Source organism: Rhinolophus hipposideros (genome assembly GCF_964194185.1).
Source record: "Rhinolophus hipposideros genome assembly, chromosome: 19".
Classification (NCBI taxonomy): Eukaryota; Metazoa; Chordata; class Mammalia; order Chiroptera; family Rhinolophidae; genus Rhinolophus; species Rhinolophus hipposideros.
In genome coordinates this window covers 49,540,853-49,566,013 of record NC_138065.1, presented here as the reverse complement: position 1 = coordinate 49,566,013, position 25,161 = coordinate 49,540,853, and the positions used below count along the sequence as shown (strand labels likewise).

The window sequence follows — 25,161 nt, the reverse complement described above, 5'->3', positions numbered from 1 at the left end:
TCCTATCAGATTTATCCTAAATATTTCGTATTTGGGGATGTTATTATAAATAATAGTTTCATTTTTTCCCATTTACATTCTTTATTGCTAACATATAGAAATGCAGTAATCTGTTCTATTAACTTTTTTATGTAGGTTCCATAATACTTTCTATGTAAATAATCATGTCTGAAAATAAAGATAATTTTACTTCTCTCATTCCAATTTGGATGCCTTTTCTTTCTTTTTCTTGCCTGATTGCACTTGCTAGAAACCCAGTATAATGAGGAATGTGGAATAGAAGGGGTGCTATCAGACATCCTTGCCTTGTTCCTGATCTTAGGAATAAAGCATTCAGTCTTCTACCACTAAGTACATTCGCTCTAGATTTTTCCTAAATGACCTTTAAGTTGAAGAAGTTTCTTTTTTTTCTCGTTTGCTGACAATTTTATCAGGAATGGATATTGGCCTTTGTCAAATGCTTTTTTTCTGCATCTATTGAGATGATTATATGATTTTTAAGTTTTAGTTTATAAATATGGTGAATTCCACTGACTATTAATCCAACCTTGCATTCCTGAAATATACCTTACTTGGTCATGAGATATTATCCATTTTATATACTGTAGGATTATATTTGTTAACATTTGCCATGAATTTTTGCATACATGTTTATGAGGGAAATTGATCTGTATTTTATTTTTTGATAATATTTTTGTCTGGTCTTGGCATCAGTGTAATGATAGCCTCATAGAATGAGCTGGAGAATATTCTGTCCTCTTTAATTTTCTGGAAGGGTTATATGTAATTAGCAATATTACTTAAATGTTTCGTCGAATTTACCAGCCTAACATCTTGGCCTAACATTTTGTGGGAAAATTTTTAAACTACAATTTCAAGTTCTTTAATAGATGTAAGATTACTCAGCCTATGTATTTCTTCTTGAGAGATTTGGCAGTATGTGTCTTTCCAACAATTTGTTTTTTTATGTAAAGTAATTCAATGGAATTGGACAGTCTTTTCAACAAATGGTACTGTAGCAATTGGATATTCGTATGATATGAAAAAAATAATCATCTAGAAACTTACAGAGATACTTGGGGAGCACAAGAAAAATATTTTGAGTGGAGGTGTCTGTGCTTCAGGGACATAATTCAGGGTATGAGAGTCTCCTCCCCACCCCAGACCCAATATCAGATGGTTGTTTTCTCCAACAAAGACTCTGGTAGAAGTGTGGCTAAGTGCAGTGTTGACCCTTCAGACCCAGAATGTTTGAGCCAACTGGAAATTTCACTGGTAAATTGGACTTGTTGATATCTTATTCAATCAAATGGGCAATATTAATTTTTCATCAAACTAAATTTGATGAAATGCTATTTGTAGTTTCTGTGTACTTGGGCCTGTGTAATAAATAAACGTAAATATGTCCCTTCCCCTCATCTTTCCCAATTATGCAAAATAAGATGAGAAAAGAATACTGAGAGCTAGAGAGCATGCTAACTCAAAGGGCACTTCAATCTTGTGGTTGGCTACATAGCTGATCGTCTGTGAAACCCTGGTGAGTATGTAAATGTGTGTAAGATGTAGGTATGTGGGAATGTCTGTGACCAAATCTAGTGTAAGGACTGAGGCAGGCAAACTCATTAACAAATTGAACAACTACAAACCTTATCAATTCATTACCAATAATAATCACTGATTTTTAAATTAGGTTGGTAGAAAGGTTAACAATGAAGAGACTGCTCATTTCGTGTCATCAGACACAAAAGAAAACTTTTCATTTATCCATATTTGCTAATTTGCAAATAAACGTTGGCCACATCCATTATAAAACAGGTTTTTAAAGTATCTGTACGATGAGTGAATGTGTGTCATATCTGTCTCATACAATGCCATTACTGTAAAGACATTCCACCATTACCTTGGACCTCAGAATATGGGTCTCTCGCTTAGTTTCAGAACTAACAAACTCCTTTGAGTTTCTGCTGGCAGAAGGCTGAAGGATCGAGAGGCTCCTCCCACTTCTCAAAAGCACTTTCTATTTCTTACAGCCTCTTCCAACTTTTAAAACCCTTCTGACTGCCTCCCAGCACGCAACCATCAAGAAAACAACTGTGACAGACAGACTGCGTCAAAAGGCAACAACAAAGGTAAGGATGACAGGGGGAAAGAAGGTGATCAGGAAAAGCTCAGCTCTAAACGCTAAAGCTCTCAACTACAAGACCTTAATTGGATTTGGCTAATCTCCCTATGCTATGTTATTGAATCGTTTGGCTTGGTTAAATGGGCTGTGTTGCGTTTCAATGGTACACCAAGACTTTGTAAAAAAGGCTTGTGCAAAATGGGTGAGACTTGGGAATCTGACTAGTGAGATTCCGTGAATTTGTGCTGCATAATAAATTACCACTGTTTTAGCATTCACAGCCCATTACCTGACCATACCATAAGGACTCTCTTACCTTTTGCCCAAGTGTAGGAACACTGACTAACCAACTCCTGGACGAGCGACCATGGCAAAGAAGGTGGCAGTGATTGGAGCTGGGGTCAGTGGCCTGACCTCTCTGAAGTGCTGTGTGGATGAAGGGCTTGAGCCCACTTGCTTTGAGAGGACTGAAGATATCGGAGGACTGTGGCGGTTCATAGTACGTGAGATCTCATTTATTGAACGGGTTGTTCTGCAATTGCATGGTGAATCATACTATGTTTCCCCGAAAATAAGACTGGGTCTTATATTAATTTTTGTCCAAAAGACACATTAGGGCTTATGTTCAGGGGATGTCATCCTGACAAATCATGCTGGGGCTTATTTTCCGGTTAGGTCTTGTTTTCAGGGAAACACAGTAGCTGTTGATGAGCCCTAGTGAGGGTTTCCCTAAGCAGCCTTGATCAGATTTAGTCCATGAATCTGTACAGGAACTGAAGAAATCGGCTGGCATCCCTCCCAGGTCTTTACAGGCACGAGAAGGATCTCTTTCTTGGGGCTCCACCCACTGTCTTCCAGCCCACATGTTTGCCATTCTCAAAGCATTATGCTAACACTAGTAGAGGACATTTTACAAAATGGAAGTGACAAGGGATCTTTTCAAGACACCAGTTTTATTCCAAATCATTGAGCAAATGCTTTTTTACAGCGTGTACTCTTATTACTACTGACTTTTACTTTTCTCTGACAAATAAACTGTGTTTGTTTGCTTAGCTTTGCTGATGTACCTGCTGGGAAATTCTTTAACTGTATTATTAAATATATTCTGTTCATTAAATCCACACTATTAGCCAAACCCAAATAGTGGCAATGCTAGCTGTCCTTCAGAATTTGTATAAAAATGAGAAAGTTACATAGATGGATTGCTGTAAAGATTTATAATTATTCCTTCCCACAATCTTTTGAGTAAGTACTAACTTGCCACCTTCTAGGTGTGAGATCTTGGACAAGTTATTTACATCCCTGTATCTTCATTTTCTCAGCAGTATAATGGGGATAATGATGGAAAAGTGTAATGATCTCAGTGTTACTTTGAAGAGTAAGAAAGATAATTCGAATAAAAAATTTATAATAAAGTGCAAACTTCTAGTAACGTTATCGTTTGCTACAATAACTACGTTTGTATTTTATAGAAAAGCAAACAGACACTGAGAGAGAGAGTAAGTGATTTGGTCATGGTTCACAGCTGGAGGAACTGGCTTTCAAATCTGGGTCTCTGTAACTCCTACACAGCCAAGTCCCTACTTATAACCATTCTCTGAGGTTAAGCAGCATTTCAGCTCAGAACTCAACAGTGACAACTTGAGGATTACATATCAAGTACATTGGGGGGGCGGATTAAAACAGGTCAGGATACGCCAGAGAAAAGCAAAAGGGATGATGAGAGCATGAAGCGCAGACTCACATCAGCAGAGGTCACCCCAAGTGTTCTCTCTACACGGTGACCAGTTAGGGGATGGTGAGGAGATTGGCTCATGTGCTTTGCCACTTCAAACTGAATTGCATGCCAAAGGGCATTGTTTGACATCCGGCTTCTTAAATGTATGTAAGATACACCTGGAGGGTTCCTTAAATTACTGAATTTTGAACACGAGCCCAGAATTCCTGAGTCAAAATCTCCTGAGGAGGGGAATCTATTTTTTTTCCCTAATTATTTTTTTTATTTTTTAGCATATTTTTATTAAATTTATTGGGGTGAAATTGGTTAATAAAATTATATAGGTTTCAAGTGTACAATTCTATAATACATCATCCGTATATAGCATTGTGTGCTCACCACCCAAAGTCAAATGTCCTTCCGTCACTATATATTTGACCCCCTTTACCTTTTCTACCACCCTTTCCCTCTGGTAACCACTATACTGTTGTCTGTGTCTATGAGTTTTGGTTTGTTTATCTTATTTGTTTGTTGCTTTCAGTTTTATATCCCACATAAGAGTGAAATCATAAAGTTCTCAACTTTTTCTAACTTATTTCGCTTAGCATGATAATCTCAAGACCCATCCATGTTGTCGTAAATGGCACTATTTCATCTTTTCTGATGGCTGAGAAATAATCCATTGTATATATGTACATCTTCTTTAGAGTCCCAAATGATTCCTATGAGACAAGTTTGGCAAAAATTGCACGAATACCAATTTTTAAAATCTTTAAGTATAGCCAGAGCTAACAATAGAGATGTTGGTACCTACATAGGACAAGAAACTTTGCAGAGAGGAAACCGGAAAAACAGTTGGATCACATTAATTTCTTACTAACAACTGGTCCTTAGAATCATTATAGCTTTTCCTGAGAGGGTGACATAACAAAATGGTCATTTCTATCATAATCAAAGATGTGTTATTTTTGTCCACTCTCAGTTTACCTATAGATTTCATTTGGGATTTTATCCCCCACATAGAATTTTTAACCTCAGGAATAAATATTTAATTGTAACAAATTTCTATTTAATAATAAATTTGTCACTATTTAGTTTTATTTGGGATTTCTTGTCAAAGAGCCAAATGTCCCTTACTTGATGATCATTAATTTGGCAGCAGAAGAGATGAGAGTTATTTTGAGTGATTTGTCAAAAATATGACTTGATGAATTCCAGGAAGGTACTTTCTGCCCCAAAATATTTCTCCTGCTTTGCTATTCCTGGTGCCTAAAATTTCAGAATTAGAAAAACTTCCTATGAATTGGAAAAGTTAGATTAAAATTTAAATTAATTAAGCCTTATTAGATATAAAATGGTTAAGTATAGAACTCCCTGGAAACTGTAACATTGTCATATTTCAAACCTGTCTTACAACTAAATCCAACAGAGAAATGTAAACAATTTTCTCTACCCAAAGAAGGCAACGAAGCTCCCTGCAGAGTGAGACATACAATAAGGCAAAATTTCACAGAGGGTCCTAGGAAGGTCTTGCTTACCAGGAGACTGGACTGCCGAGGGAGGAGGAACTGAAAAGGATGCTGGGAGCCTCTACACCCAGGCCCGGGGCACTTTGCCTCTGCACCACCCTACCATCTAGAATCAACTTTGCAAATAGGTTATTCTTCAATTTCTATATTCACACATGATCTTTCTAAGATCACTTAACACATTTAGTGGTGATAAGTTAAAATAAAATTTAAGACTCCTTGTCCCTCTGTTGTTTTCAGTTTTACAACAAAGGAACAAGACAAACAAACGAAGAAACAAAAACTCATAGACACAGACAATAGTTTAGTGGTTACCAGAGGGTAAAGGGGGGTGGAGGGGTGGTAGATGAGGGTAAAAAGGATCAAATATATGGTGATGGAAGGAGAACTGACTCTGGGTAGTGAACACACAATGGGATTTATAGATGATGTAATACAGAATTGTTCACCTGAAACCTATGCAACTTTACTAACAATTGTCACCCTAATAAACTTAAAAAAAAGAGTCCTTGTCTCATGCCCTGCAATTCAGAGATGCTGACTTCTTCCTAAATGTGCTCCAGCACCCCCTAGTGTCAGTTTTGGAATATGGGCTGGGTGGGTAATTAACATATATTTTTAACACTTTTTCCAGTAATGGGAAGCATTTGCAATGTATCGTCTCGTTTTTCTTCACAATTCTCTCAGGAAGTAGGTATTATAATTATTCCCACTGACACAGAAGGAACTAAGGATGAGGATAAACAACTTGACCAAGGGAACACCAGTGGTAGAAAAACAACACAAATGAAGGTCTGTCAGATTCCTGAGCCCTCCTGTGCAATAACCTTCCTGAGGTACTGAGAGAGAAAAGCATGCTCTCTCTTCAGCCACTAACCTGCTCTGTCTCCTTCACTGTTCCTGACACCTGTGTTCAGAGGGAAGTTACCAATATACGTTGCTTTTGTGGGGGTTTTTTATGTCTTTCGTTTTTGCATTGTTTTACATTTGGATATAAACAAATCTTTTTCCAGCTACATATACACTTGATCCTTGAATAGTGGTTAGGGGGGACAACCCCATGCAGTAAAAAATCCACATATAACTTCTGACTCCCCAAAAACTTACCTTACGATAATAATACCCTACTTTTGACTGGAAGCTTTCCCCAAAACATGAACAGTCGATTAACATATTTTGAGTATTACATGCATTATATACTGTATTCTTACAATAAAGTTAGAGGAAAGAAAATGTTAAGAAAAGCATAAGGAAGAGAAAATACATTTATAGTGTTGCATGTATTTATTGGGGGGAAAAACGATGTTAAGTGGACCCAGGCAGTTCAAACTTCAAGCACTCGGCTTATTCTAATTAATCTTCATATAATAGTCTCTAACGTCTCTCTATCTTAGTTACCTTTGACTAGATTTGAGCTGAAATATCACTTTCTGTCTTAAAATGTGACTGCCCCAAGATCCAATATTCCAAACCAATTTGAACGAGAATTTTAATGTCATCATCAATTGTTGACAAACCACAAAAGCAAAACCCAACAGGAAAACCTTGCCCTAACTCTGAAATTATCACAGGGGCTCAGACATCAGAACCAGTTCTTCTCATTAGTTAAAATTGACCTGACAGAGAAGCCAACCACACTTTGAAGCCAATGTATTGGCACTTGAAGAAACTAATATGTTGGCTATTGTGTAACAGTTAATCTTAGTTTAAACCATGCCAGATTGAGTAAGATTAACTCTAGTGGCCCAAAATAATAGCAACAGAGGCAGACATGTACTGAGCACTTCATTAGAGCCAAGCATTGTGCTAAGTACTTTATCAAAACTAATCAAAGCCTCATAGAAATTGCGTGATGTTGGAATTATTAATGAGCCCCATTTTACAGGAGAAAATGAGGAAAGTGACTTAATGTAAGTTGCTCATGGTTATAAAGCCATTAAAAGTAGTAGAAGTAGAATATCAATCCAGTCTGATTCCAAAGCCCTGATGTTTAACTCTACTTATAAAAGGTACTACTTATAAAATTATCTGGTCTTGAAAAACAATTAGTATTTTTTTGCTTGATGAAATATTTCTGATGTTGAGAACTTGGTGGGATAAGAAACTCATAGACACTCAGTCTTGCCAAGAATACTGTGTTCAATCATGCTGAAACATCCAGAAATCGTTTACACAATCAGTGTGACTCGAGTATTATGCAATTTGAAGTTAGTGTTTGAAAATAAAACTATCATGATTTATTCATCCAGAGTTCAGAACATTGTGGCCTTTGTGTATGAGACAGAAATCACTTCATATTTTAATACAAACTCCCTTTGCATTCTAACACTTACATATAGTTTACAATAAACGCCACACCAGACTCTAATCACCTAGAAAGCTGCCATACCCTAATCTGACTAGCGTTTACCAAACCATTTGGAATTGCAAAAAAGTTATCATCTGAGCCTTGATTCTGGACTAGGAAAGATAAACACGGTGCTCCTGGAAAAGGCATTTGACTCCTGGCCTGAGTTGGCATGAGTGAATAGATGGATGGATGATGGATAAATGGACAGATATATGGGAAAGAAAGAGAGGAAGAAATATATACATATTACATGGCAAAATCTCACAGTTTACTCTTTTTTAACTCTTTGAAACTGAGGTATAGAGTGAAGAAATAAAATGAGTCACTATAATCAAGCTGCTAAATTACTAAAATGAAGTAGGTTGAGGAAACAATGCTGTTTTGTTCTGACCAGCCTGGGAATTTAAACTTTTGAACTTGCCAGTCCTGGACATACATCAAACCTCCAGATAATCCTATGATTACTCCCTGTGGTGGACTAGGGAAAGAACATTCATGCATCCAGACCACCTGGGGTCCATTACCCAGACCACTGGTCATCTAGAGAACTACCACCTTGAATCAATCCAGAGGCTAAGAATGCAGGACTGATTCTTCTCAAGAATTAACCTTTTAGTATAACTCTTAGCTTTTCTTTCTTCTTCGGAACACTCTGGGTATTGCCTAGTTGTGTTTCCTGTTTGCAAACCCTAAGACCCTTGGGAAAAAAAATCTTTATCGTTTATTTCTAGCAAAGCCTCCAGACTCTCTTTAGTTTGTTCAACAAAATCAAGTACAACCTCTTGTACTGAAAAAATCAGAAAACTCAAGTGTGAGAGTGAGTGTGCCTGGATCAGTAACTTTGGTTTCAGATCCACTCCACAAGGTGCTTTTCTTATACTGCCATGAACAGTGAGCTGTAGCTGACAGCTTTGCTAAAACTTAGAACTTCCTCCCCAATAACCATATGTACCACTACTCAACATCTACTACATCCCTGTTTCACAGCTCAGGGGACTGCTCTGGCCCAGGCTCACACAGACTGAAAGAGACAAATTTAAACCTGTGTCTAACTCCAAAGACCACGCTCCTTCAGCTAGTCCAGGCTGCCTCTTTCAGTGTTGCCAAAAATCGAAGAAGCCTTGATCTAAAGGTTGGCAGGAAGAGTAATGATTTTCTATGAATAAGGATGAGAAAGGAACATGGACAATTGATTATTGTGGTCATGGGATTATAGGTAAATATTTACTTTATTTACTCTTCTGTGGAAGAGACTATAGTGCTGTTTATGTCCAGTTGAGTAATTTATTTCAATTAATCAGCGAGCTCCTATAACCCTTCCATGTTTTTTCAAAAACCCTCTCTAATGCTGAACCATAATAGCAACTACTCTTTGCCTGGATAATGCCTTAGCCTCTGCATAGGCAGAAGCATCTATGAAGGAGTTCTTGGATAGCATTATTTAAACTGTCCTCTAAAAGCCTCTTTGATAACATGCTGATATGCTATCAGGGACAACAAATCACCGCCCTTGGCTCTTGTCATGGTTTAACATAAAAGATATTATCATCAAGCAGAGCACTTCTTTTTTTTTTTTTTTTTTTTTTTTTTTTTTTTTAATTAATTTTATTGGGGTGACAATTGTTAGTAAATTTACATAGATTTCAGGTGTACAATTCTGTATTACATCGTCTATAAATCCCATTGTGTGTTCACCACCCAGAGTCAGTTCTCCTTCCATCACCATATATTTGATCCCCTTTACCCTCATCGCCCACCCCCCACCCCCTTACCCTCTGGTAACCACTAAATTATTGTCTGTGTCTATGAGTTTTTGTTTCTCATTTGTTTGTCTTGTTCTTTTTGGTTTATATACCACATATCAGTGAAATCATAGGGTTCAAGCGGAGCACTTCTTGTAGAGGAAATTATAAACTCAACCACAGCAACAGCACGTGCTGCCTCCTGTTTTACAAAGCACACCCACTGGCATTTCAAGTCAAGTTTAAGGTTTGATTGGTATCAATGCTGCTCACCTTCATCACTGGACCAAGGTCGATTTGCATAAAGTGAAGGCAGGGGGTTCCAATCAACATGGGAAAACTCCCTGCCCCCAAAAGTACTCATTTTAATTGAAATTCTCTATTATGTTCTCTGACCATTGTCCCAGGGTTTATTGGTTCCCAAAGAGGCGGAAGGTGGGCATAGCCTCACCGGGGGAGTTTCAGTAAGAGGCTGGTTGTCACAATGACTGACATTAAAAAGTGAGAGACCTGGGATGCTGAATATACCCAAAGAAGGATTGTTCCCACTTCCAAACCCACCAATGGCAATAGCCCCTCCAGTGAGTGACACTGGGAGACCCCACCTATGTGCTATCCACCACACAGGATCATGGAACACGCACTCTGACCTCATCACCCAGACATTTCAAACGCACGACAGCAATGAAAGAGGATCAAATCACCCAGGGGTGAAATTTAGAGAGAAGGGCAGGATATCCAGGGATTTTTTTTTTTTAATGTATGATCATCACTCTCTTATTTGATCCTTTAGGAAAACATTGAAGATGGCCGAGCGAGTATCTATCAATCTGTCATCACCAACACCAGCAAAGAAATGTCCTGTTTCAGTGACTTTCCAATGCCTGAAGATTTTCCAAATTTCCTGCACAATTCTAAGCTCCTGGAATATTTCAGGATTTTTGCCCAAAAGTTCGATCTTCTAAAATATATTCAATTCCAGGTATTGAATTTGGGAGGGTGGGGGGTGGAGGGAATGGTTTTCTCTACATTAGTTCAGATCACGTTTAAATAAAGAAGTTACTCTGGTAATGAAAGAACTTGGGAACAAAACCAAGTATTCTAATCCAACGGTTTGCTGAACGATCAGAGCATGACCCAAGACCTCCAGAATTACCCTTGATATTATAGATCAGACACATTAAAAGAAAAATCATCTGTTAAAAATAAAGGTTTTCATGATTGGTTATATTGATGGTTAAACTGCATTTAAAGTAATATTTATAACCACTGAAGGGTCCTACCCTCATGTCCCTTAAAAGGCATATGGAAAACACCAAACTGATATTTCATTTTCTTACCTTCTCTATAGAAACAGCATTTTTTAGAAAAATGTGTTAAATAAACTGATAGTTCTCCATTCATCTAAGAAGCCTGTAGAAGCTACCTTTGCTAATTATTTTTTTTCTAGATGCACTTTCTAACACGATAAAGATGGGCAGATCATTTTGAAATACAATCAGAACTATTTTTCCTGTGCTTTCTCGAAAACAATTAATCAACAAGAAAAAAAGCCAATATGCTCACTAACCACATCTGCTGAATTTTTATCAATAACCTTTACTCTGAGAACTAGTAATTGTGCTTGAGAAATAAAATTTAAATTAGAACTCTGAATAAATAACTCTTAATGGAGATTAGTTTAACACATCTCATTTTCTCAGTAATTTTAGTTTTGTCCCAGATTCGTAAATTAATTTATATTGTGTTTCCCCGAAAATAACACCTAGCTGAACAATCAGCTCTAATGCATCTTTTGGACCAAAAATTAATATAAGACCCAGTATTATATTATTGTATCATATCACATCATATCATATCATATCATATCATATCATATCATATCATATCTTATTATATTATATAAGACCCGGTCTTATATGGTAGCAAAATAAGACCGGGTCTTATATTAATTTTTGCTCCAAAAGACACATTAGAGCTGATTTTCCAGCTAGGTCTTATTTTTAAGGAAACACAGTAGTAGTTGATTTGGGTGAAAATCTGTATTTGTAAATACCATTAAAATGCCCAGTTCCTTCTAATGTAGTTTTTCCCCCCAATTCCTGGTAGATCCATCCTATGAATGATAGATTCTTTATACCAGAAGATTTTATAGGTCTTTGTCCACTTAGCTATCAATCTGTTTAACAGAACTATTGCCCTCTTACAGTATACAATTTATATTATCCGTTCTTTCAAAGATCATGTTAGAATTGTTTGTCTTATGGCTGTCATTGGTTTCTGGAGGTTGCAGAGGGGTTAGGAACACTGATTTCTAGCTATTGGTCTCTGAGTTGGGATGAGCCAAAAATATTAAGGCTCAGCTCTAACTGGAAAGGGCTCTGTTACATTTCTAGTCCACTCCCAAGAGATACTAAAGGTGTCAGTCCTCGAACCGTCTTTTGAACAGCAAGAAGCCACAGTACTTTCACTGACATACTACCCTGGACGACAGCTCTGCCATCTTGGCTCTCCGCTGAAAACGCCCAGACATTTTCATAAGCTTTCTACTAAGATCCCATATACGTTTTTAAATGTGAACAACCTCAGACATTGCCAATGCAACATTTTGAAAAATATGTGAAAATTTGAAAAGCATGTTTAAGAGATTCAGGTACTTGCCAACAAGAGAAGCACGCCATCCCCCGAAAAGTGAGACAAGCTTTGCTTCCGTTTGGCATCGTTACTTAAATACAGCAGACACACGACCTTTAAGTACACCTTTAAAAACTCACAGACCTCCAGACCAGGAGCTACATTTTTAAGATATGAATGAACCAATAAATTATTTCATGCAAATCAGGTCGTGGAAATGATGGACTCTGCTTTAAAAAGACGAAACATGAACATCTGTAGAGTGCTGACAAGGTACCAGGCAGTATGCAAAGTGCTTAGTGCACAGTGCTTAGTCTGCACAGAGAGGGGACACATGCAAGTGTCTTGGTAAATACTGACTGTGTGATCACTTGAATGGTAAGCATGTGTTTGCACGTCGCCCAGATCTTACCTTGCATTTCGCCCCAGTTCTTACTCAGTCCTTCACCGACCGGTTCCCATTGCTGATCCGGCCTCTCGCACAAAGCAGCACGTCCTCAGTAGCTCCCTGCCAAAGAAGAGTGGGAAAGGCACGCTTAGAAGTGTTTGCTGTAACTGGCTTGAAACGGATTCAAACGGAACCTAAATGGAATAACACACGGCACCCCACCCATCCCCACTCCTGGGGTGCTGCTCAAGGCCCCTGTAATGATGCCAGATTAATTCCCTGTGGTGTCTTCTCTGTTTTTATTTAAGACAACTGTCCTCAGTGTGAAAAGACGCTCTGATTTCTCGTCCTCTGGCCAATGGGAGGTGGTCACCGAGACCAAAGGCAAGGAGCAAAGGGCTGTCTTCGACGCAGTTATGGTTTGCAATGGCCATCATATCGTCCCTCACATCCCATTGGAGTCATTTCCAGGTGAGGCCGGGGACCTCCAGCTTTGTGGAGTAGGTGGCTAGGCACTTTATATGCAGTTTGGATCAACAGGCAGAATGAGCGGCTGCAATTTGGGGACAATAGTAAGATCGGGACAGAGTAGAAGGACAAAAGACTCCCAATGCCATCTTTGTTTCTATTGACCTCTCTGGGTCTTCGTTACCCAGGGAGTTCAGCTAACCTCCTCCAGAGTCAGCATTCAGGGAATTCTCACCTACACTGGCTCTCTGGTGGACAGACCCTTTTCCCCATGTACTGCCTTGGCCTTTTGCCACCCTGCCAAACACCCGTGACTCTGTTCTCTCCCTGCAGCCTTTTCCACAGAACCCTGCCCACAGGACAGGGTTTCTGAGGAGAGTTCCTGGAAACTCTTTTGTTCCTGGACCATCGCTTAACAGCTCTTATATGCTTTATACGCGGAGTTCGCGATCTGGCCTTGCCATTGCCACTCCCCTAAGCGGGGAAGAGGCCAAACAAATGATTGACCCTCGAAAGAAAAAGCTGATGATGCAGTTTGATTGACATTAACTTGATAAAGTTGACAGGCTTCTGTCTTTTTTCTCCTGAAGGTATTGAGAAGTTCAAAGGCCAGTATTTCCATAGCCGCCAATACAAGCACCCAGAGGGCTTTGAGGGGAAACACATCCTGGTGATTGGATTAGGAAACTCGGCCTCAGATATCGCAGTGGAGCTAAGTAAGAAGGCTGCTCAGGTACAGTGCTCTCTGTTGACCTTGTACCATGGAGGAGAGGAAAGCGGAGGACACTGAAAAATCTGAGCCCTGGAATCAAGGCTCCATTCCTCATTCATTGGTTGGTTGGCTGCTCCATGTGGTACCACAGAAACTCTGGGAGTCAAGAAGCCAGAGTTTGCCTCCCAGGTCCACCACTTTCAACGGTGTGCCCTAGAATGAGTCATTTCCCTTCTCCAGGATATGGCTCTCTCACTTTTTAAAAGGGAAGCTTGGACCAGGTGACTTCCAGCCTAAGAGGCCTTGTTTCTACCCAGGGGGCTTAGTGAGAAGTTGACCTGTTCATATTTTGGGGAGTGTCATTTAGAAATTTAGTGCACATTTGAATTATGTTTGAAATGTGAATAATCACAGGTTATCCAAGGGCCCTGAGAAAAAGGTGACTTCGACTGTAAGACTCCCAACCAAGATCCCAGGTATTTAGGTGCATGCTGAGGCCTTCCAACCACTGTCATTTCTGCCCCCTGCTCAGGAATTACAAGACTGAGCAGCCAAGGAATCAAGCATTACGAGATGCCAATAACGCAGATGGCGATGGTTGGGACAGACCTCGGCAAAGACAGGAAAATCGCTAGGGTTCCTTTCTCCAAAGCCTTCCCTCCCAGCAGGCCTGGACCCAGGGACCCGGTCATTTATACACTAGGCTCCTCAGCCCAGCATTTTCTGCCTTCACAAGACTTACCACAGCCATGGCCCCAACCAGCACAACCATTCCATCCTGAGTCTCACACTTTCTGGACATGAGATGCCCAGCAGCAAATGTGATAAACAAACATGGTGCCTCCCCAGCAGGTTAATGAAGGGGTTACACTGGGACATGTCAGAGTCACCTTTCAGTCAGGGCCAAGGAGGAGGGGGAGACAATAAGGGAAAGAGACACTCATGGAAATATTTAAGTATAATACCTAATACCTAATCAAAGCACTGTCAAATCAACATAAGGGCAACAGCAGGGAACAATTGGGACAGAAGCATATCACCACGCACAGACCAACAATATAACACTGTTTTTGCATAAGTGCTACTTCACAAGCTAAGGAGTTGAGGTCCTTCCCAGCAAATTTGTCTCCAAATTCTGGCTTATCCCAGATGTGTGACACTACATGAAACTCCTCTCCTCCAGCCTATATTCACAAACTAATAATAGCTAGCAGGCAATCGTTTAAATGCTTTATGTACTCATGTATCATCTCACTCGAGCTGCACAACAATCCCGTGAGGCAGGTACTGTTATTACCCCCATTTTGCAGAGAGAGAAACTGAGGCACAGAGAGGTTGAAATAACTTGCCCAAGACATTACAGCTAGTAAGTAGCAAGGCTGGGATTCAAATATAGGCAGTCTAGATCCAGGGTCTTGGGTTTACAGCCCACGATCTCAAATACTTAAGTGAATTCTTACAAGTGAAATCATATCTAAGTCTTTATCTGGGACAGCCTTATACAATCGAACTCATAGGATGGTACATAAAATTTTGAGAAACAATTCAAATATGCATTTGGACAATGGGGGAGTAACAGAAAGCAAGGCAAAATACAAATTTGAACATGTATTTTTATGTATATTTCAAAACACATTTTGAAAGTGAGAGAAATCTGAGTAAGCAAGGTGAAAAATACATCTGAACAAGGATTCAGCTGTGCATTTGAAGAGACTGGGAATCACAGTCTAAGTTCAGAGTTTTTAACTTTTAGAATATGTAAAACATTCTTTTAAGTATGGGAGGAAGCTGATTCACCTTGTTATTCCTACTCTAGGTAAACAGAGATCCATACATTTACGTCTACATAGTCACTGGGCTGTAACCATACATCGCCTAGGGTTATAACTATTCACCTTCACTATCAAAGAAGCTTGGGTGGGTGGAAAAGACGAGAGGAGGGAAGAAGCATCGAACCACAACTATAAACAGTAGAGTTGTGGATTTTACGATGGGTATTAGCCCAAAGATTTCCTCATGTTTCCATACGAGTTCTGAAGACTGGTACAGTCTTCCTCTATTGGTGTATATACCACGGGGCACCCTTTTATAATAAAGTTGCCACAGACCAGTGAAAACTAGAAGGTGCTTCCCTTGGAGGTCATCTTTAAAACAGAACATTTCAGCAAATTCTGGGACTGTACACGTGACGTGTCACCTATCCAGTAGTTTCCTCCCAAAAGGGACAATGCCCTAACGTAAATGGTATTCCTCTTTGCTTACAGGTATTTATTAGCACCAGACATGGTTCCTGGGTCATGAGCCGTATCTCTGAATGTGGCTATCCCTGGGATGTAGTGTTGCAGACACGGTTTAGGTCCATGTTCCAAAATGTCCTGCCACGAACACTTCAAAAGTGGATGATGGAACGAAAGATGAACCAGTGGTTCAACCATGAAAATTATGGCCTTGAGCCTCAAAACAGGTAGAGTTATTTTGCTTTTTTTATGATATACTCATTGGTAAGTAAGGTTGTCAGAAGTGCCTCTCTTTGCAAAGAACCAACATGGTAGTTCAAGGCACAACCTAACAATATAGGTATCATATAGGTCCTGGAGTTTGAATGCAAATTTGTTTGGTGTGTCTGTAGAAAAGTAAATACTTAAGAAGATCAAGTAGAAATGGTATGAGCTGCTCCAAAAAGCAGAATAGATCAGGAAAGGAACTTTCTAATACCCACAGCTGTTCAACATCAGCAGGGCTGCTTTAAGAGACTCTGACCTTCCTTTCAGTGGGTTGTCATGGGAAACGTGTGTCAAATTCTCCATCTGATAACTCATGCTTTGCTAACTCTGTATATCATGAGGGTTCTTCCCATGGGCAAAAAAAAAAATCTCTGTTCATCTCAAAGTTATACCAACACTGACCTTAAAAACACAAGCAAACATTATAGATGTTTATCTTAATTTAGTTGATAGCAGGCTCCTTCCCTTCAAAAAAAAAAAAAAAAGCAGAGGAGCTTTGGAATATGCCATGTGACTACTGTATTCTGAGATCAGATACACGTGGCGTGTATTGTCTTATTTTTTTTTAACATGGTTCTCAAATCTACAAAAATGAATTTAAAAAATACAAGCAGACTTTGCTTTATCACCCATGCTATCACCGTGTATGAGACTTATGGGTATTTGGAATTAACAAATATCTTCAAACTTAATTCTATCTATACATTAATTTCCACACTGATCCCTTACTAAGTTTCAAAACTAATGAGAACTTCACAAATTTTCCCTTCCTTACGTATGATCAGATAGAGATGAACAGTAAGATAATGAAAGGTAGATAACATAAAAGAATGGTAGAAATATCAACAGGATAATGACCACTGGAATAGTCAGGGATTGCCCACAGGCACTGCCATTTCGTCTAAGTCATTGGGGATGCTTCCTGTTTCGGAATATTGTTTACCCCCATCACCTACGTGTTTTTCCTGTGTTGAGAGGAGAGATTGGTGACTTGGAAATAAAGTCAGATAGTAAAGCTTGGGCCAGGCCACCTAATCAAATTAGAAAGTTTTATGGATATTTGAGAAACTTCTTGATTTACAGAGCCAACCCCCTAAAACATCAAGAGGGTCCCAGACTCCTCATTAAATGGTCCTTCTGAGTGTTTCCTTCGGTGTGTTTCAGATACCTTATGAAAGAATCGGTAGTCAATGACGATCTTCCAAGCCGTATCCTCTGTGGAGCCATCAAGGTGAAATCTAGAGTGACAGAGCTCACAGAAACTGCTGCCATCTTTGAGGATGGGACGGTGGAGCAGGACATTGATGTCATTGTCTTTGCGACAGGATACACGTCCTCTTTTCCCTTCCTTGAAGATGCACTTGTTAAAGTAGAGGATAATATGGTCTCACTGTATAAATATATCTTCCCTCCTCAGCTGGAGAAGCCAACCCTTGCCTGCATTGGCTTCATCCAGCCCCTCGGTTCCATTTTCCCGACTGTTGAACTTCAAGCCCGTTGGGTGACGAGAGTTTTCAAAGGTAAGTCTGTAGGCAAGTGAGTGGCTGAGGGTGTCATCCCTGGTGGAGTTTGCTCAACAATGAGTTTAGATGAGGTTGCCTACCTTGGCTGTTCTCATAAGATTTACATCCTGAAAAGTTAGGGGAGACATCACAAAATAACAAATATAGAGATATAATAGTAATAAATATCTGCCATCATTCCTTAGAAAATTAGAACTATTAGAAAATTCAGAGAATTTTGATTGGTGCAAAGTTAAGCACATGTTATCCTTTCTGTGACTCATAAGAGAACCGCTGAGAAGGAAAACACCTATGACTCCTGGTTTTACCTATATGATGTTTACAAATTCCTCACAATATGTGAAAATCAGGAGACCTACAGCCTGCACTGCACTTCACTCCAAATGAACTTTTACTACCTAAGCAATTGAACCTCACAGATCCTTACAAAGTTATAAAATTATTGAACGGTTTCTATCTCAGCATCTGTGTAGCACTTTCTACTACTCAGAAGGCTGTTCTCTCACCAACCCAAGAGTCAACACAGCTCAACAAAAACACATTGTATACCTAGCCCTATACTGGAAGCTGGTGGGATAGAGAAAAATTTAAACAGATCAGTTTGATATAATAAGACAGATACTTTGATGGAGGGATGTATGGAGTGTGTGGGAAAGAGGGAGAAAGCGCGTTGCAACAGCAGGGTGGGACAAGGGGAGAGCGTGTGGTGAAGGAAAACTTTGTAGAGGGCTGAATTTCTCAGGTGCAGAAAAGGGTGTCTCTTGAGCTAGAGTGCAGAGGCAGAATGCACGTGGAGAGTTACAGGCTGTCTGACACTCCTAGAACATAATATGTGACACGTCATGGACCAGGACACGAGAACATTGTGAGGCATGTTAAGGAGTTTGAATATAAAATGTAAAGCGGCTCATCCCAAATCTAGCTCCAATTAAAAATCATCTGGTGGGTCCTTAGGGACCCTGATTAAATCTGGCCCGAGGACCCAGAATCTTCATTTTAGAAAGCTCTTCAGACAGAGGACCCAATGAAAGGCTATAAGCAAGGAAGAGACATTATCAGATTTACATTTCTGATACATTATGTCAGCATTTGTATGGAAGGCAGATTTGAAAGGAGAAAAACATGGAGTCTCAGAGACCAGAAAAAAGGCTACTGTAATAGGTTGTAATAAAATATGGTGCAACCTGAGCCAGGCAGACAGACCCAGGAGAGGAGAAGCTATACATGTGAGAAGTAGTTAAGGATAAAATCAGCAGGACATACTGACTGGCTCAGTGTGGAAAGAGTAGGAAAGAGAGAGGACTCAAGAATGATGATTTGCCAATCTCTGGCCAAGGAACCTGGGTGGACATCAGTGTTTTGAATAGAGACGGGGTGTGTGGGAAAAGATGCAAGTCTGAGCAGGAGGGCTTCAAAGATGAGCTCAGTTTGGGACTTATTGAATCTGAGATGTCTGATGACAAGCCACATCCATGGGGAACTGTTTTTCAACATGTCTGAAGCTCAGGGGACACTTGTGGATGGGGTATGGGGTCATAGCACACGATGGTAACTCTTGCGTCAACCTACTTTTTCCATCCCACTGCCCTACATCAGTCTGCACTCCTCTATCTCTCACCAGGCTTGCTGGAGCAGCCCCTTTACTGGCCTTGCTGCCTTTAAACTCACTTCCCTGGAGCCCATTTTCTGAAATTCAGCAGCCAGAAGGATTTTTTCAAAAGCAAATCTCATCACCTCCTACAGAAAACCCTCCCATGGCTTCCCCTCACCTTCAGAATAGGGCTCAGGCCACCTGGCATGGCTTCCCGACTCCTCCATGGGCTTGCCTTCCTTCTCCAGCCTCTTCTCTTACCCCCTCCATCTCAGAGTTCATGCTGTAGCTCAACACAGCACCATACAGAACTCACAGGGCGTGGTGCTCCCTGGAGTTCAACAGCGCAGCAGCCCTGAGTGGTGTAACACCAGGAAACAGCCAGAGTCTAATTGTAGGAATCCAGTACTAGACAAAGCAAAGCTATTGAATCAAACCCACGACTCAACCAGCCTTTCCTGTTCCAGGCGTGTGCACCTTGCCCTCAGAGAGGACTATGATGGCAGACATCAGCAAGAGGAACAAAAAAAGGATTGACCTGTAAGAATGCGTTTCTTAAAATTCTTTACCTAGAGCCAGTGTTTCTCAAAGCCTAGGTCTCTAACCACGTGTAAGAACCATGTAGCTGCTCGTTACAAAAGCAAACGCGAGAGCCACGGCCCAGATCAATTGAATCAGAATCTCTGGATGAGACTGGACATTTGTATTCTCATTTTCTTCCTAGATGACTCTTATATGTAGTAGTTGAAGGACCAACTACTTAAAGATAGAAATTTTACCAAATCAGAGCATTTTCCCTTTGACTTAATTTCAATTTTGTAAGATGCCCATGTTAGATTCCAAATCTTCTCAAGCCACCCACACTCTGTGTTAGAGAGGAAATGGGATGGGGACAATGGTGGTGGCAGTAGCCTATCTCTGGAAAGTGAGCTGGGGGATAACCCATCCAAGCAAATTAGAAAAGAGGTTGGCGTGAACTGAAGGTTCGAGTGCCATTGGAAAGTTGACTTGGAGCCTTACATCACATAAACGGGTTACCTCATGGTCAAATTCTAATCCATCTAACACTCGTTGAGCATGCTAGTACCAGAGCGCCAGGTACTTGAATAATTTAACAAGCAAATCCTAAGTGTCTCCTCTGTGCGGGACACTGAGGTAGGCTTGCTTCTGTTGTTACCTCATGCACCTTGGCAGCGATCCTGACGGTCAAGCACTCTGCTGAGTAAATACCAAATAAGAATCGTGGTGGTCAATTTGGTTACATTCCTAGAACTTCCACGTGTATTCATGGCTCTTTACGTGACAGCCTACAGTCGATCTGAAATGGGCGCCTCCTCCTGAGATAAGCCGACACTTTCCAGCTGGTAGACACTCAAAACTCACCCACCCATTTGATAGCTATTGCATGCCTAAGGTTCGCGTGTAACAGAACATCCCGTGAATCTGCCCTTCTTACTTTCTTCATTAAGGTTTGGCGAGAGCAAGAGCCAGATGTTGCAGACCAATTACATCGATTACTTGGACGAGCTCGCCTTAGAGATAGGTGCCAAGCCGGACCTCCTCTCTCTAGTGTTGAAAGATCCTAAACTGGCTGTGAAACTCTACTTTGGACCCTGCAATTCCTATCAGTATCGTCTGGTGGGGCCTGGGCGATGGGAAGGAGCCAGGCGTGCCATCCTTACCCAGAAACAAAGGATGCTAAAGCCGTTAAAGACACGCACTGTAGAACCTTCTCTTCATTTCCCCGTTTTCTTCCTGTTAAAAATCCTGGGGCTTCTTGCTGTGGTTGTGGCCTTTTTTCCCCAACTTCAGTGGTTCTAATCTGTCGGTCGAACGCTTTTGGCTTTATTGTCAGTCAGTACCTCTTCAAGCAAAAAAAAAAAGGCTAAAAGAAAAAAAATTTAAATCTATAGTCTAAATCTGAGAGTTGAGAAGAGCAGGATAACTGTGGAGAATTAGCATAACTAGGTCTATGTACACAACCAAAATTGGGTCATAAAAGGTCTTTGCCATTTCACCCTTCCCTCCAGTTCACCAGGCTTTCCAGAAAGGACAACAAAATAACACAGGCTAAATAGTGCTGCCAGACCCTGATATAGGCGAGCTGTGTGGAAAATAGCAGAATTGCACAGAATGGAAAGCAGGCCCATGGTTTCAATCATTGGAAAATTTAAGTCGTGGGTAAATATTTGAACTCCTGTGTGATCTTCTGGATAGTTTTCCTGTCCAGACTCTTTGCTGACAACGTCCTCAGAACTTAGGTCACGCTCCACTTACTTAGTGGGGAATCACTCAAAAATACTGGAGAAAAAAATGAGGATAGACTGAAAACCAACGGCAACACACAGATGGGCTTTTAGGGCTTCATACTGAAAAAGGAGCATGTCTTACGTTTTCTATATTTTCTTATATTTTTCTTATATGTTGACAGACACACTCCTGTAAAACTAAAATTAAGCATGCCATGATAGCTATATGTAGAGTTAGTACTTATCACAGACCAGACATTATGCTCTGCGTACAGTATACGTGCATTAGATTATTTCATTCTGTGAGATGGGTGCAGCTCTTACACCCATTTTGCAGAAATGAAACTGAGACTCAGAGCAGTTGAGTCACATGCAGAAGACGATACAGCTGGGATTGGAACTGGATATGCTTGACTCTAGAACTAAAGATCATTATCTTGCCCCACAATATTCTTATTTGCAGCAACCTCCAGTATTGATAAAGTACTTAACAGTTTATTTATAATCAAATATATGTTATTTTTTGGAGGACTTTTACAGAAAAAGCAGCACTCCGTGCAAAGGTGACCCGATTCATTTTATTTACAATATTGGGTTTATATTTCAGCTAGATCTAAAACACATTTGAAGGCGTTTACAGTAACAGATGGCTATACAATAACATTTAAGATAATCGTCAACATTTGGGAAGAATAAGCATCGAGAGGAAAAAGTATATTTCCAATGTAGATGAAAAGCATTGTAATGACCGAACCTTGTGTTCAGCACTAATCTCACAGATAACCGAGCCAAAAGGGCAAAGCGATATGAAATCTGTGTCATCTGATAAAAGGAAGCATATCAGTTTGTCAGGAGACACATTTCCTTGGAACTGAAGTCCAGAAAAGATAGAAGCACCTCGATGTCAATAGACATTGAGCTGAATAATAAACATCTGGTTATAGAATGCTCAGTACAGCTGTTCTTTCTATGGACTGTGCTTTGGGAGTTAAACTATTCAGTAAGCCCAGACCAAGTGCTTCAAAGAGGGGAAAGATCAAAAATTTAAAAATTTAGGCAAATCTCAGCTCTTGTTCTTCCAAAGCTTCTGTGGACATGGTTCTTTACTTTGACTTACATGTCTCCCCCAAAAGCCTAGAACAACGTGGTGCCAATCTCTGTCACTGCAAACCTTTTCCTCTAAGATCCATTGAAATGACATTAGCATTTCAAACCAAGATTTTGTTTTCATTGCTTCTGTTAGCAGACTCTTTCAAAAGCACTGCAGATGATGCACGTACTTCGTTCTTGATAAAAAACTGAATACTTTGCTAATTAATTGAAGATTATTTGCAAGCCATTACATTAATAATAGAATTTATCAAACCTTTATAGCGAGCGTAGGCAAACTAGTGTCTGTGTGTCCAACCCAGCCCACCACCTATTTCTATAAATAAAGTATTTTGGAGCACCGTGCCATCTATCCATTTACTGTCTGTGGCTGCTTTCACACTACATTGGCAGAGTGAAATAGCTGCAATAGAAACAGTACGGCCCATGAAGGGCGGCGGGAAGAGGTCCACTAGGGCAACATTATTAAACGTGTACCCTTGAAATTCTTAGAACTAGGATGATCTCTTGAAATCTTTCCAAATATACTGATACCTTTTTGAAAACACAAATAGTCCATTTCCAGAGTCTGAAACTGACGAAGGAGGACTCGTCCTCATCTGTTCTTCTGCCTCCAAACATCCTGAGTCAGAAAACTACCCGAAACAAACCATCTAGGATAATCTGTTCCCAACTGTGATCCCCTGACTACCTGCATCAGACTATCTCAGGAAGCTTCCAGAATCGCAGGTTCCTGAATATAAATGTAATAATAATTCAGACCTGCTGAATCACAACGTCGGCTAGACTCTCCTGTCTTGATAAGCTCCCTAGGAGATTCTCGGGCACATTAAATTTAAGAACCACTGGTTTGAGGACTCTCCAACAAAAGCTGCATTCAAAGTTTAGCCCATGGCCTTTTCCACATCTCAGGGCCAAATCCGTCCTTAGGTTCAGCCCTGGTGCCTCTTGCTGCAATCTACAAGGTTTGTTGTTCTCCTGAGAAGGATGTCAGCTGGTTACCAGCCCCCTCCAAAATCTCTCCCTGTGATGGTTCCTTTATTAACCTTTCATTTTAACTCTCCTCTATATGATAGCACCTTGGTTCTCTTGCCGAAAACCAAATATGTCACATTTGCTCTTTACAGAAAAATATATTTTTAAAACAAAACTCTTGGATCATGATGTGTAACAAAATTTCAAATAATGGAGATTTCAAAAGCTTAACCAAGACAAAGAATCCGGCACTCACATTACAAGGAGGATGGCAAGGGAAGATAAATGGTCTTTCATCCTGGAAAATGGTGCTACCCACCTGCAACCCCCAGTACAGACCTTTTGGCTGTTCCCCAGGAGGCAGGTTTACATAGAACATAACTTGCTTTTTTGTTCAGTCTGCTTTATGACCAGATCATGGATCAACGAGACAAAAAAAAGGCCCCTGAGATTGGATTCCACTTAGTCCGGGTCAGATGCAAACACGAGATTAAACATGCAAGGGTTTTATTAAGGAAAACACCTCTGTAAGGGAAGGTAGGGGGTATGCAGGAAAAGGCTGCAAGAACCATCAGACAACAATGCACATGTGGCCCTGAGTAAAGGAAACTAGGAAGAGTCCTCATGCCATCAGCAAGTCCTGACTGTCCTGTGAATAACCTGCTTCAGTCTCTCAGATGTATCAGTCAGTGCTGGGTACTCATGGGAAAAGAGGCCGTAGCACCAGCCACGGATTTCCAAGGCAGCTGCAGCTCAAGCCCTTGCTCAATTACACTCCCTGTGGTTCCAAATCCGTGACTCACATGCTCATGGCTCCCACAGGTGCATACCACCATTTCTGTAGTTTCCAATTCATTGAATTATAGTTTTTAAAACTCACTTCACCTAGCTAAGTCATCTGCTGTGGCTGTCATCACAGCCAACTCTAAGACCCTGCTCCCTGCAAAACAGAAATTAAGCGAGAGAGGCATGGAACCATCTTCACTGTTCATCGGTTTCACTCTTCAAAGGGGAGAGAATGAAAATCTGAAGTGCATGTCATCGGACAGGGTTCCTCTTACCATTTCAATGCTGCCCTTCACCAGGTTGAAATATCAACAATGGCTAACCTCAGGTTTCAAATTCTGCGTAGCATTTCTTATCTCTGGAGACCCGGGGAGCTGGGAACTCCCAGGCCAACACTGGCTCCTGCTGATCTGTTCTGATTTCTGCCAGTTCCAGAGTCGTAACTGTGGCCTGGCCCTCGGTACCACGCATTACAAGTCCATAAAGTAAGTAACCAGACATACTCTCTGATTCCTTTGGATTAGGGAAGTGAGGCCTGGATTTTTTCTGTTTTGTGACTATGCTTCAGGACCGAATCCCCTCAGCAGTCCTGTCTCCTGAGTCTGTGACCCGGAGGGGCTATAAAACCACTCCCTGCCCCAAAGTACGGAGAGAATGGTGAACGCTGACGTACTTGTACTGAAACAATAAAGTCAGATATTATCAATCCATCTGTACACAATAGTAAATCCACTGCTGCGTGAATTATTAAGTGGCTAACC

The 25,161-nt window shown here is 40.5% G+C and overlaps 1 protein-coding gene across 4 annotated transcripts; it reads left to right on the top strand.

Annotated features, from left to right (window-relative positions):
* The first annotated feature begins 1,999 nt into the window (after positions 1 to 1,999).
* Positions 2,000 to 23,774, top strand: FMO2 (flavin containing dimethylaniline monoxygenase 2). 4 transcript variants are annotated; one of them, XM_081025631.1, is made up of 10 exons: positions 2,057 to 2,129; positions 2,451 to 2,621; positions 6,056 to 6,160; positions 10,254 to 10,442; positions 12,791 to 12,953; positions 13,541 to 13,683; positions 15,927 to 16,126; positions 17,331 to 17,686; positions 19,748 to 19,820; positions 20,750 to 23,774. In XM_081025631.1, the coding sequence occupies exons 2-10, from the start codon at positions 2,490 to 2,492 to the stop codon at positions 21,099 to 21,101; spliced, it is 1,713 nt and encodes a 570-aa protein (XP_080881757.1). In that variant the 5' UTR covers positions 2,057 to 2,129; positions 2,451 to 2,489; the 3' UTR covers positions 21,102 to 23,774. The 4 variants fall into 4 exon arrangements, with proteins under 4 accessions (XP_080881758.1, XP_080881759.1, XP_080881757.1 ...); XM_081025632.1 differs by lacking the exon at positions 6,056 to 6,160 and having other exon boundaries at positions 2,000 to 2,129; positions 2,456 to 2,621; XM_081025633.1 differs by lacking the exon at positions 6,056 to 6,160 and having other exon boundaries at positions 2,051 to 2,129.
* Positions 23,775 to 25,161: the final 1,387 nt, after the last annotated feature.

Coding starts and splice junctions, on each gene's coding strand:
- FMO2 (XM_081025631.1), top strand. CDS start 2,490: ATGGCAAAGAAGGTGGCAGTGATTGGAGCTGGGGTCAGTGGCCTGACC. Junction 2,622..6,055: donor GAGGACTGTGGCGGTTCATA/GTACGTGAGATC, acceptor CAATTCTCTCAG/GAAGTAGGTATTATAATTAT. Junction 12,954..13,540: donor CCCATTGGAGTCATTTCCAG/GTGAGGCCGGGG, acceptor TTTCTCCTGAAG/GTATTGAGAAGTTCAAAGGC.